This window comes from Dysidea avara, chromosome 6, assembly GCF_963678975.1.
Source record: "Dysidea avara chromosome 6, odDysAvar1.4, whole genome shotgun sequence".
NCBI lineage: Eukaryota > Metazoa > Porifera > Demospongiae > Dictyoceratida > Dysideidae > Dysidea > Dysidea avara.
The window spans coordinates 23,977,935-23,989,871 of NC_089277.1; the positions used below are offsets into that span (position 1 = coordinate 23,977,935).

The 11,937-nt window shown below is 37.8% G+C and overlaps 2 protein-coding genes across 10 annotated transcripts in view; both read right to left on the minus strand.

Annotated features, from left to right (window-relative positions):
* The window catches only part of LOC136258312 (solute carrier family 35 member F2-like), a 28,136-nt gene extending 24,433 nt beyond the window's left edge, over positions 1-3,703 (minus strand). For both annotated transcript variants that reach the window (XM_066051636.1, XM_066051635.1), the window contains exon 1: positions 3,563-3,703. In XM_066051636.1, the coding sequence (XP_065907708.1) occupies positions 3,563-3,600 (38 nt within the window). In that variant the 5' untranslated portion in view covers positions 3,601-3,703. The remainder of the gene's footprint in view (positions 1-3,562) is intronic.
* Positions 3,704-6,528: 2,825 nt separating this feature from the next.
* On the minus strand, positions 6,529-11,279 carry LOC136258732 (uncharacterized). Of its 8 annotated transcripts, XR_010702953.1 has the most exons (9): positions 11,082-11,278; positions 10,443-10,521; positions 10,179-10,395; positions 9,932-10,126; positions 9,790-9,881; positions 9,490-9,559; positions 9,369-9,412; positions 8,247-8,294; positions 6,529-6,846 (listed from the first exon to the last, which is right to left on the minus strand). XR_010702953.1 is itself a non-coding variant. In XM_066052077.1 (7 exons), the coding sequence occupies exons 4-7, from the start codon at positions 10,085-10,087 to the stop codon at positions 6,798-6,800; spliced, it is 345 nt and encodes a 114-aa protein (XP_065908149.1). In that variant the 5' UTR covers positions 10,088-10,123; positions 10,179-10,395; positions 10,443-10,521; positions 11,082-11,279; the 3' UTR covers positions 6,529-6,797. The 8 variants fall into 8 exon arrangements, 6 of the variants coding, with proteins under 6 accessions (XP_065908149.1, XP_065908148.1, XP_065908147.1 ...); XR_010702952.1 differs by having other exon boundaries at positions 9,369-9,559; positions 11,082-11,277; XM_066052077.1 differs by lacking the exons at positions 9,369-9,412; positions 9,490-9,559 and having other exon boundaries at positions 9,932-10,123; positions 11,082-11,279.
* Positions 11,280-11,937: the final 658 nt, after the last annotated feature.

Sequence of the window (11,937 nt, forward strand, 5' to 3'; positions counted from 1 at the left end):
TTACAGAGTGAAGGTGTCTAGGTACATTGGAACCTGTATTAGTGACCACCTGTATTGAAAGGCCACCTATATGCTGCAGTTAAATTATACTTCTTTAATGTATAGCACAAAAGCATCAACCCTTTCTAGCAAATCCAAAAATGGTCCTTATTAGACAGGTTGACTATAAACTATAGATCTGACCACCATGTGTCCCTAAACATCATGTAAATGTTGTACCATCTCTTCACAAGTACCTTCTTTATTAAGTTGAATCCCACTGTAGTGGATTTAGCCATATTTAAGTTCCGTATGTGGCTGCATAGATACATACAACAGGACTCCTCAGAAGGGATACCTGGATACCTTGATAACCAGGACACCTGTTTATACACTGTACTCCCACTCTAGCGGTGCACATACATTTGGACCAAGATACTTCTGTGGCTTCTGTAATATGAGCACTTTATTATGGTCCTAAGAATGGAGGGGTTTTACCATATACGTACATGCATTGATTGTACCTCAATGTGTGAAATTAATTACTACATTACATTCAAAACCACTTTGAAGATCAAATCATAAATTCATACACATACTCACATAGGAAGTAAATATGTTGACCACATATTTACCATTTACCTGTACTGATCTTCAAAAACGTGAACACAAAATACTTTGATAAACCATTAATTTTAGTAATTACAGTACTATAAATCACACATTGAGGTGCAAGCAAGTGTTAATAATATAAAAACTCTTGGTACAAGTAATGCATCTACTATATACAGTGTAACTCTTCTATTCCCTGGACCATTGATAAAGTGTTCATTTTTGAGAAACCACAGACTTGTCTTGGATCCAAAATGTACGTACAATTATAAAGTGAGATCATGAGGTTATCAAGGTACCCAGATATCCTTTTTGAGGAGGTCTGTTGTACCTATGCAGCCATGTACGTAACTTGAATAGTGTAGAGTGGGGATATGTATGTAAGTGCACTACGGCAAGATTTTACTTAATAAATAAGGTATAACTGAAGAGATGGTACAACATTAATGTGTTTATGGATGCATGATGATCTCATTTATAGTCAACCTGTCTAATAAGGACCATTTTTGGATTTGCTAGAAAAATTGATGCTTTGGTGCTATACATTAAGATCCAATTAAAGTATAAATTTGCTACAGCTTATAGATGGTCTTTCAATACAGGTGGTCATTAATACAGGTTTCAATGTACCTAGACACCTTCACTCTGTAAGACAAACTTGGCATGGCCTTGTTGTGAGTGGTTATTGGAGGTGTACACTCCAATACAGCAATAATAGCCTGCAAATTCCACCGCATACCACAACATAATTCATTATATCTCTTGAGCCCATTGTGGTCCCACCACAAAAATTTTATCAAACATAGACTATGACCCAATCATTATTCACAAAAGAATTTGAAAAATTTCAAGCAGCATTTTTCAAAATATAAAGGATTAAAGTTTTCAATGAAGTACTTTTGAACCATAATTAAGTAGATATCCCATAATTTAGGGATCACTGGAAAGGTCAATCAACAGTCCTCCATCAGTGAAAACTATGTTTTAAAATATTTACACAGTACAAAGTTGCGGTTGATTTTGTAACCAGAGATGGACCAAATTTTCATGAAATATTCAAAATATTTGTGGTCATAAATCAGAAACTATGGAATGTATGGAGCTAAAAATTTGCATGAGTGATAAGCACCACAGGTACTACAAACACACCAAATTTCGTAAAAATCCGAGAGGTGACCCTAAATTCCTTGTTGATTTGACATGGAATGACCCATAAAGAATTCCTTTGATCTGATGAGGTGTGAAAGTGTGACATGAAGTGTTTTGTCACTCATCATATACTTAATGATATGCATGCTAGCATACCTTCAGTGAAACATATGTTATGAAAACTGTTATCTTTTGTAATCATATCTATTGCACTGTAAAGCTTCTAATGGAAATTCCTATGGTAGCTGCAGTCATTGTTATTAGAAGTACTGCAAGTGTACATGTGTTATAATTCTTAGTTCTACAGTACTTGTCCTAGCAACAAAAGCACTAGTAACAATCACACAATTATACACGTAACAGCTCATATAAGTTTGAATTCTTGTGATGATAATTCTATTCTTACAAATATTTTGTTACCTTGGCAGGTAAAACTGTTACAGCTTTCTGACTGTCATATAGGCTGTGTCTTTCCCGTCATGATCTGTGTTCACCATATCGAAGTTACAGTGCCCCCAAATACCAACCACTACTAATCATCCTACATGGTACTTTATTTCAGTCTTTAACGATCAGATACTCCTAGATTTTGTTAGCCCCAAAACATGCACATGCATGAGTGAGTATAAAAACTGTCCTTGTCACCACTCTTGAAACTGACTGTCAAGTGCTGGACAGCTGATTCTGATGACTTTGCATGTGCTTTACTTAAGGGAATCAGCACCCTTTAATGAAGATCTCATCAATATACAGAACTCAATAGAGTTATAATGTACAAGATAGCAAGGTGGATGGAATATTTTAAGAATAACCTACAACAGCTGGAGCCAGAAATATAACTAATCAAGTATAGGCCCCTAGGCTACTGTAGCCCGATACAGGTGCTGATATTTAAGCTATCTAATATAATAATATTGTTCTGAGTACCCAGAACTGCATTTTAACCAACATAATCCTGGCAGGAGCAATGCATAGCTAGTATCTATGAGGCTATACGGCTTAGGCCACTCCAAATAAATTCTCTGTTTCCCGTCCTAGACTCAAGCATATTTGCATGCGGGCGGGTGGTCCATTTCCATTATTCATTATAAGATTGGCAGCTTTTCAAGCCATTATTTGCCTTGCACAACCATAAAAAGCTGCATAAAAGCATGGTTAAGCTTGCATGTCTCTTCCGATTTTGAAGTTGCAAAAATAACACAAACGTGAAGTTTGTGTAGACTTGATAGCACTGCTGACACGTGAGCTCACAGGGTTTCAAATGAGCTTGTCAGTATGTAACAATAACCAGAAAAAAATGGAAGAATACAGAATAATGGAATATTTAGAGCTGACAGTTGCTATAGATGCGGGCGGTGAACGGGAAACAGAGAATTTATTTGGAGTAGCCTTAAGTGTGCCTCACACACCACGCATGCCATGATGCCATGCAGGGGAAGGTTTAACGTTGCATAGCAACTAGGCTGATTTCATGAATCACAGCTAGCTGTGCATGCCTTTACTGACTTGTTATATCCCTGTAATCGAATGACCAAAGTAAATTATGCATGGGAATCAAAACAATTACAAATAGTTAGTTATCATGCGCCTCCCCCAAATTAAAAATTCCTACACTAGCAAGTTAACTGTGAGTCAGGCAGGCGATAGAGGCTATAGGCAACTGAACCGGGAAGCAAACTCTCCCCACCACCAGTGACTGTGTAATAGTCACACCGGAGTCAACAAACAACAGGCCATGCAGCAGGTTGAGACTCCCACATAGTAGTCTATATTTATACTAGCTAGTTAGCTCAGGTGCCAGTAGGTGCATGCGCTGACGTACACTTCTTTACTGTCGATTTCCTTTGCCCTTGTCGTCATAGCCGCATACGGTCCTGATCATACTTCGTATCAACTGTCAATCACGAGTTGGGGTCCCCATTCACCAGTGGTATCGTAGCAATCACCAGATCCTCGGCGCATTGCAAATCAATCTCGTTATGTACAGACTTGTTCAACCACAAAATTACGTAATACCGGAAACAATAATATCACGTGACGATTGTAACACCGGTAATGCGAGAGCGGACTTTATCGATAAGGCGATTCTAATGGATTCAGGACTGAGTCATAAAGGAGTTCACTTCACCCTCAGGCTCAAGCTTACCGTTTCTTCGTGTTCCAGCATATGTGTTGTACTGTGGAAGGTTGGCACACGTGGTGCTGATGACCGGTAAGCTATTCTACAACAACTGAGGAAGTAGGAGACTCAGTATTCTATCAGTGTGTTCAGTGCTTAATTGGTAAAGCAGATAATAACATTAACATTGTATATGCACACCTTTATCATTACACTTAGGCATGATCACTGGAACAGTTTAACCAGCTAATCTTTTATGCACTTATCCGGGTGTTCAGTATGTAATTTAAAAAATATTCTAAGTGCAGAGTCATGGTGGGAATTATTGCTAATGACAGGTATGTATACCAATAGGATTATAATTTCAAGCTTCTAGTATAGCTCTGTAACCAGTGATAGGCATAAACTGATGTCACTCATCTGCCACACTCACACAAATGGATTGTGTGGTCAGTGTAGTGGCCGGATGTTCAAACATTGATTCATTAGGCCACATATTAGATTACCATCCCCACCTGCATTGCCGTTTTACTTACCTTATCAAGGATTTTTTGTACCACTGGTGGCTAAGGGATGCCAATTAGCACCTTTTATAGTTTGTACCTTGCTAGAGAAGTCTAAGAAATTTACATTTTGAGTCATTTTAGCTAGCTAAGTAAACTATCTAGTTAGTAAAAAATACAATAAAAATCTACCCTCCTGCACTGCTATTTTGAGTACTGCTACAGGAGGATGAGAAAGTTTGTGGTCTTATAAGCCCCTTTTCATTTAGAAATGATTTATTTCTTCATAAGAAGCTAAGGACTTTCTATTTTGATTGTATATCAGTGGCCTTGTGAAGTGTACCAGTCACATTACAGTGGTTTTGTGTACCAGGGGCCCTTGTGAAGGCCAATGGTGACATTGTTGAGATTATTACTGGCATGTGTAGGCCTGGTGGGAGATGCTAGCAGTTGATTGTAAGGTGGAGCACTTGTGTGCTGTGTCATAGTCTTGTGCCGTTTGCCTCAATCGCCGCAGTGATGTCAATGGTAGATAACTGTACCACAACTCATCGAGGGCTGCTCGTAGTATCCAAGCTAGATTGTATATACAGTGTGTGACCATGTACTTAACTATTAGACTGACCAATATGTGGAGCATGAAGTCTAGGACAGACAGTAAATCATCCAATGTGGTATTCATTGTATTACAACTGATTATTGTTAATGTTGGTTAGTCAAAACGTTAGGATCAGTTGCTTGTTCCTTTGTTGCAGTGAGGATTATAGTAAAGGTTTGCCAGGGTGGGTGTTAAGATGTGGAGCTCATGGATGATACGTTGAATGGAAAGAATGAGCAAGAATTAGATGATTAGAAGGTAAAACCTTGGAAAGTTGAACCCTTAACTATACGTGGCCATTTAGGACTCCAGCCATGTTAAATACATATCACACATAGCGTAGATGTATTTTATGACCTCAGTAATAAGAACACCTCATTATAGTGACCATGTCAAGTACTGTATAGCCTAAATATTTTGAGGGACAAATATTTCGAGGTTGAGCAATGTTGCTAAAAATAAAAATTTTGCGGATTTGCAAACACTTCCCAAATGTATTGGACTATATGGAGGTCTAAATATTTCAAGGTTGAAAATTTCGCTGATAACCCCCAAAACCACAAAAAAATTCCTCCTTGAAATATTTAGGCTTATATGGTAGGTTTCTCTAACTTAGTTAAGGTATACTTCATGACCAGTGCTGGGCAAGTTACTTAGTAAAAGTAACTAGTTACATATTACATGCAACTGAACTATTTAGTTACAGTTACATATTACTCATAAAATAAAGTAACTATAATAATATTACATATTATATTACTTTGTGTCCACAGCCTTAAGCTGTCACATGTGAAACTACCACTTTATAACGTGACATGATTGCGTTGTTGGACAATGTGCAAATCTTGGTTATAAGTAAGAAGCTGGTGAATAAGCTTCATTCAGTAGGCTTCGTTACTTCATTGTAGCTAGGCATTACTCAGAGGATAACTAACGAAATTTCTTGAGTCTAAGGTGTACCTCATGTCAGGCAGCACTATATTAATAATGTGCTTGTACTGGTCATTGTCTTGATAATAAAGCTACAACACAAGTATTTTGAGACAGTTTAGGATGAGGAAGAGAAAAATAGCTTACACTGTACTTGTCAGAAATGTACGAGTCTGATGGGTGCTGTGACAGGTCAGATACATTGTACCTGCGTGTTACAATCATTAACATGTCATCACAGCTCATCCCTTGACCGGTAGAAACAGAAGTAGTGTTGCACTGATATAAGATTTGCCAATAACCGATAATGGATATTTTCAAGCTGATAAATGTAGCCAATCTGATATTGCACAACATGTCGATATCAGATTTTGTAGCAATTTTTATTAGAAGTTTGATTGTGAAGGACCGATTTATTTACAGTGGTAGCATTGCTACAAAAACAGCTGACAGTACATGGAAGCGGTAAAACCAATATTGAAAATGCAACTTAATGCATTTGTAAACATCATTTGATGCATATTATTAGCATGTATTTTAAATAAATACACATATCTGTGTATGCTGCTTTTTTTCATCTTGACACCCATCCAATACCGTTATACGTACAAAAACAGCTAATATATGGTTTTCTGATAACCGATCCAATTATCTGTGCAACACTAAACAGAATAGAAACAGATGTGTCCTCTTATGCTGTGTACACCATGCAACTATGGATGAGACATCACCATACAAACATGAACAATGTTTACATACATGTATTTAATGACATTAGAGTAAAAGCTAGCCAGCCAATCCAAGTGTCAGCAGCTGACATGTTCTCATCAGTCTTCACTGCTCCATAACATCTGTCCTCAACCTCCATAGCTAGTATATGACATCTGGTGTTTCGTGTGCAGGAGCCTCACCATACTGTACTAGTGTAATCAATTTGAGGTAGTAACTCTGTTACCCTGTGGGTGATCATTATTATGAATAAGTGGATGGAATGTGTTTGATGGTTGACATTGTGTTCACACATCTGTACACAGAATAAATGGTAAGAAATAATCAAATGGGTGGGTGATTATAGCGGAATATATCACCCAAGAGTAAATAATAGTATTGCGGAGTTATTGATTGATGCGTTGGCCCTTAATGAATGATTGTATGAAATAGCATGGATATTTCATTGATTTTGAAAATAGTAATATGAAAATATTTTCATTGGTATACTGGCTGAAAAGGCTAAATACACCAACTAGTAAAGGCAACCCAAAATAAAAAATTACTTGAATATCTGTGTTACGTACTTCACATAATCATTTATTATACAGGCTAAAACACTCTTGGTAGTCTTATACATCACCATAAACTTTTTAAAGTTCCTGGTGTTCATTATCAATAAAATTGATTGGCCATGCATATTTAAATATATTGCTACTGTAACTATCCAGTGCCTTCCGTCATTCTTTCAGTTTCAAAATATTTTGCTCAAGTGAGTGTGGACAAATACACATACGTAAACAATTTTCCCATGCCAACTTCACGTAAACCTACGGCCAACTGCACACCCACACACAGGCCAGCTGTTAGCATGCCACTTGGGAAGTACAAACAGTGGACTGGATCACTGCATGGAATGGACTACTGATTTTTGGTTTTTAATTTCATTGGGCTGGTGATTCACTTTTTGTCTTTAATTGTCAGAGTACAGGAATGTGCTGTTAGTTGTTGTGTTAATGAAAACATATTCCTCAGAAATGCCTATGTACTCCAACAATGCACCCTATAGACCACTTACATAGCATAGCATGACTTGTTTATAAAGTTGAATGTGTACATTGATAGCAAACATTTTAATGCCTTTCCCTAGTGTAAACCATACAAAAATTAGATAATCTAGATTAACTGCATTTGCACAAAGATAAATATTTTCAGGAGCTTGGGATGAAATGATCTAGCTATGTATTATAATCTAATCACATCCGTACATGGTAGCTGCTGCATTGTGCAGTATACTAGCAAGTTGTAATGATGTGTACTGTGTGATGTACCACTACTACAGCCACTAGTCAACTACTGTGTTTATGTACGCATTAGTTGGCTTAGCATCATTGTATGTTTGCACATTTGGCATTTCTAAGAAATATATTGCCCATACCATACACCACAGTTTTGGGACATGCCAATGAAAACAAGTGGGCAGTTGTATTGAAGAAGGTGTAATAGCCAATGTGCTTAACAAAAAGTGTTGAAAAATGAATCATGAAGCAAAAAATCCCAGTCCAGTAGTCCATTCCAGTAGCCCAGTCCAGTATGTGTACCTTCTCGTTCCAAACAGATGATGCCATTATACTAACAGGATTATTACCTCAGTAGTATAGACTCCAGTGGAAGAGTACCTGCTTGCTGTAAACACCTAATTTGGAGAGGAACATACTTCATAATAACATCAATTGCTACTCTAAACCTGCATTAGGATGCCACAAGTGATGCACTAATGGAAACTTTGAATAGGGGACACCTGATGATGGACAGGGCCAAGCATGTAATACATCACCCAAGATATTAACAGAAGGTTTTTTAAAAATGTTGTAGTAAATGATACAATGTATGTAACAGCTTAAAACAATGTAAGTTAATATTCTAAATAGTGGTGAAGTCTTACAAAGAATATTTCCAGTGAGTTTTCACTGCCCTCTAAATCCGGGATTTATAAGTCATAGGGTAAGAATTATTTATTTGCCTTAAGTGATGGATATGCTACTAAATATTCAACCCTGACATTATATGTGACTGGATCTGCAAAAGGGTGTCTTACAACATTTTCAATTACATGTACCTGGCACCCACTCTTATTAATTGATTGATTAGCAAAATCCATTAAGGGTAAAACGCTAATGTATGAAAATCATGGTAGCAATTTGACAAGAACTGTACAGGTAAGGCAAACTTGATTACTTGTTTCTCATCTACAAAAATTTGGATTTCCATGTGAGCAGGTCATGAAATACTCCAAATCAAGCTATCTATTACTATAAAGGTTAGCCAAATAAATGCCTTTTAAGAACTAGTACTTATGTTTTGCCACCATCCAAGTGCCATTTGCTGTGCTGTAAAATGATAGCCAGCCTTCTTAGTAAGTAGGGTATAAAAAGAAGTTTGAATAAATATCAGGTCTCAACTGAACATTTAGTGTAGTTATAATTTCTAACAATTCTGTATAGCATCTTGAAGGATGAAGTAAAAGAATATTTCATACAGTAAACTACCTTACACGGAGGAACACATCAAGGAGACTAGAGTAAAACACTGAAGTTATTAAAAGAAATATGAGAATGTTGAACTTGTATAGAAATGATAATCTTGTATAGTCACCAGACTTGTTTACTGGCCGGGGTGAAAAGCCGCTTAAAGTTAAACACACCTGGGCCATAACTCAAGACAACATGGTACAACAAATTTATGAAACATTCATATCTATATTCATTACCATTGGTGAGTTGACTGAAGTGGTTGTCTAAGCTACATTCACAACTGTGAGGTTAAAAGTTACGTCCATGTAACAACACTAACTACATAGCCCATAGCTTTCTTGTCAATATGACACTTACATCAGTGGAAATGACAGTGAAGGAATGGTCAGAAGTTGTTTACTGTAGTGTAGTGAAGACACCGGGTCACCTCGACATAACAAAATATAAGAACTGTTTGCCAGAATGGACACCCTTATGGCATCATAGCATCACCATGGAGTGGTGGACATGGCAACTCAGATACAATGTAGTCTCATTGGTTGCTGTGGCAGTGGAGGTAGCAAGTAGAGAGCATTATACAGACAGATGTTAGCAAAGTAAAGTGATGGGGTTGGCATATATGGCTGATGATGATCCGTCATGTGATAAGTGACCTACCTCCATCGGCATGACAACAAAACTTGATGGAAACCAGCTCCAACTACAGTTTGACTATGGTAATACTGCTGCTTTGCATAGACCATCTGTGCCTGCAAGTATTATAACAATTACGTACCATGGTAACGGTCACCATAACAACCTTATTATAATCCACTATTGAAGTCTCAGCCAGCTGAAGCCACAAGTGTGGATTGAAACACTTGTACAGCTTCCAATAAAGAAGTGAATGCAACAGTTGGTTGACCAGCATATAGTTGTTGCAGTCCAAGATTATATAACAACACTCGACGACCATTTACCCCCAGTACTGGCAATGGACGACCTGACAGTGCTGCTACAACCACAGAGCACATGACAACACAGGACACACCCACCCACTCACCTACCTTTCTCCAATGATATGGTGGGAAGTCATTGAGGGCATCATAGAGCTGAAGTAGTAAGATGCCAAACTGTACTTGCCCATGCGATTGTGTAGACAACCAAGATTGTTGAAGCGACCAGCGTCAGCTAGTGATGGTGGCTTTGGAGCTGAGGTTAACAGCTTGACACTTTTACAATAGAGTACTTGTAGTTGGCCTTGAGGAAGGCTACATGTGTCACCTAGGTGATTAGGTAACTAAGTAACAAGTAACATCACAGTTACTAACAGCATTCTCAATCAATGAGAGACTCTTAATCTCCTTCTTGCAGCCTTTGAGGTTCTTCTGTAGCATCTCCAGCCAAACTCTGAATGGTAATTCATAAATGTGCAATATTATACAGGCAGTACAGACCTACACACATTATATACACAGACGTACGTATGAAAATTTGATCAATTGATTGATCATACCTAAAAACTGACGAATATTAGTTGGTGCTTGCTTTTGTGTCTCTGATAACGTGTATTTTGTCAGGATCAGGATGTACGTGATTAACTGGTTGGCCTAGAAATTTAATTTCTGACTTGTTGAATTCACACTTGTCTTTGCTCATTATTAGCCCAGCTTACTTGAAGTATACACACCTGGTGTAATTGCAACTGGTTATAGAAGAGGAAACAGTGTTGCTTGTGATTGATAACAGCAACAATGAAATTAGAGGCAGTGGGTAAAAGGGATGCAGGAGGGGATGCAAAACAATTAAGTTTTTGCCTGGCCTAACTTGACTTGTGAATAAGCTGAAATTTGGTCATGTTACACCCATAACATAGCACTATTTCTGGGTGCAATTTTTTTTTTTAACATGATAGGCTGAACAGGTGAAAAGGGTATAAAGACTATTTGAACACAGAACACTAGTTGTACCTTCAAGAGCTCACCGGTCATCAGCACCACGGGTGGCAACCTTCAGTAGCGGCCACAGTACAACACATAGGCTGGAACACGAAGAAACGGTAAGCTTGAGCCTGAGGGTGAACTCCTTTATGACTCCTGAATCCATTAGAATCGCCTTATCGATAAAAGGTCTCTCGCATTACCGGTGTTACAACCATCGTCACGTGATATTATTTTGTTTCCGGTATTACGCAATTTTGTGGTTGAGCAAGTCTGTACATAACGAGATTGATATCCAATAGCCCGAGTCCCTCCCACTAGCGCGTTTATCAACTAATTATAGTAATTCCAGAAAAAAAGGCGCTTATACTGGAATGCAAAGCAATCCAGTAAGAGAGGAAAACTGGGACTGGAGATTCTCAAAAGTTAAGGAATATTATGAAGTTGCTCAAAACCAGCTGCCACTTTTCCTACGTAATAAAATCACCACATGCTGATAGTAGCCTGAATTATTGTTAGCCCGGCTGTAGTACATAGCTAGCCAGCTAGTTGACAAATTCACAGATACGTTAATGACACTTGTCAGACATTCACCTCAGTGGCGGATCTAGGAATTTATAAAGGGGGTTTCCAGTTTAGAAGGTGATATATTGACATGAGATACGCAAACGTTTGCACTACATCGTCTGGTTTGGTAAGGTGAGACCAAAAAAAAAAAAAAAAAAAAAAAAGGTCACAGCCTAGTAATAGTACATAAAATATATTAAAAACTTCCTACACACTACTTTAGTAGCTACTGTGACTGCTCTAATTACAGTATCTCGATCGAGACGCACGCCGCGATAATTAAAACATTTAATTGTTACGCAATCATTTTTCAAAGGGG

What these genes read in the sequence shown, in the direction of transcription:
- LOC136258732 (XM_066052077.1), bottom strand. Translation starts at nt 10,087, where the DNA reads ATGGTCGTCGAGTGTTGTTATATAATCTTGGACTGCAACAACTATATG. An exon ending in CAATAGTGGATTATAATAAG is followed by an intron (nt 9,882 to 9,931) that starts GTTGTTATGGTG and finishes TAATACTTGCAG; the next exon opens with GCACAGATGGTCTATGCAAA. An exon ending in CTGGAGTCTATACTACTGAG is followed by an intron (nt 6,847 to 8,246) that starts GTAATAATCCTG and finishes GATCACCCACAG; the next exon opens with GGTAACAGAGTTACTACCTC.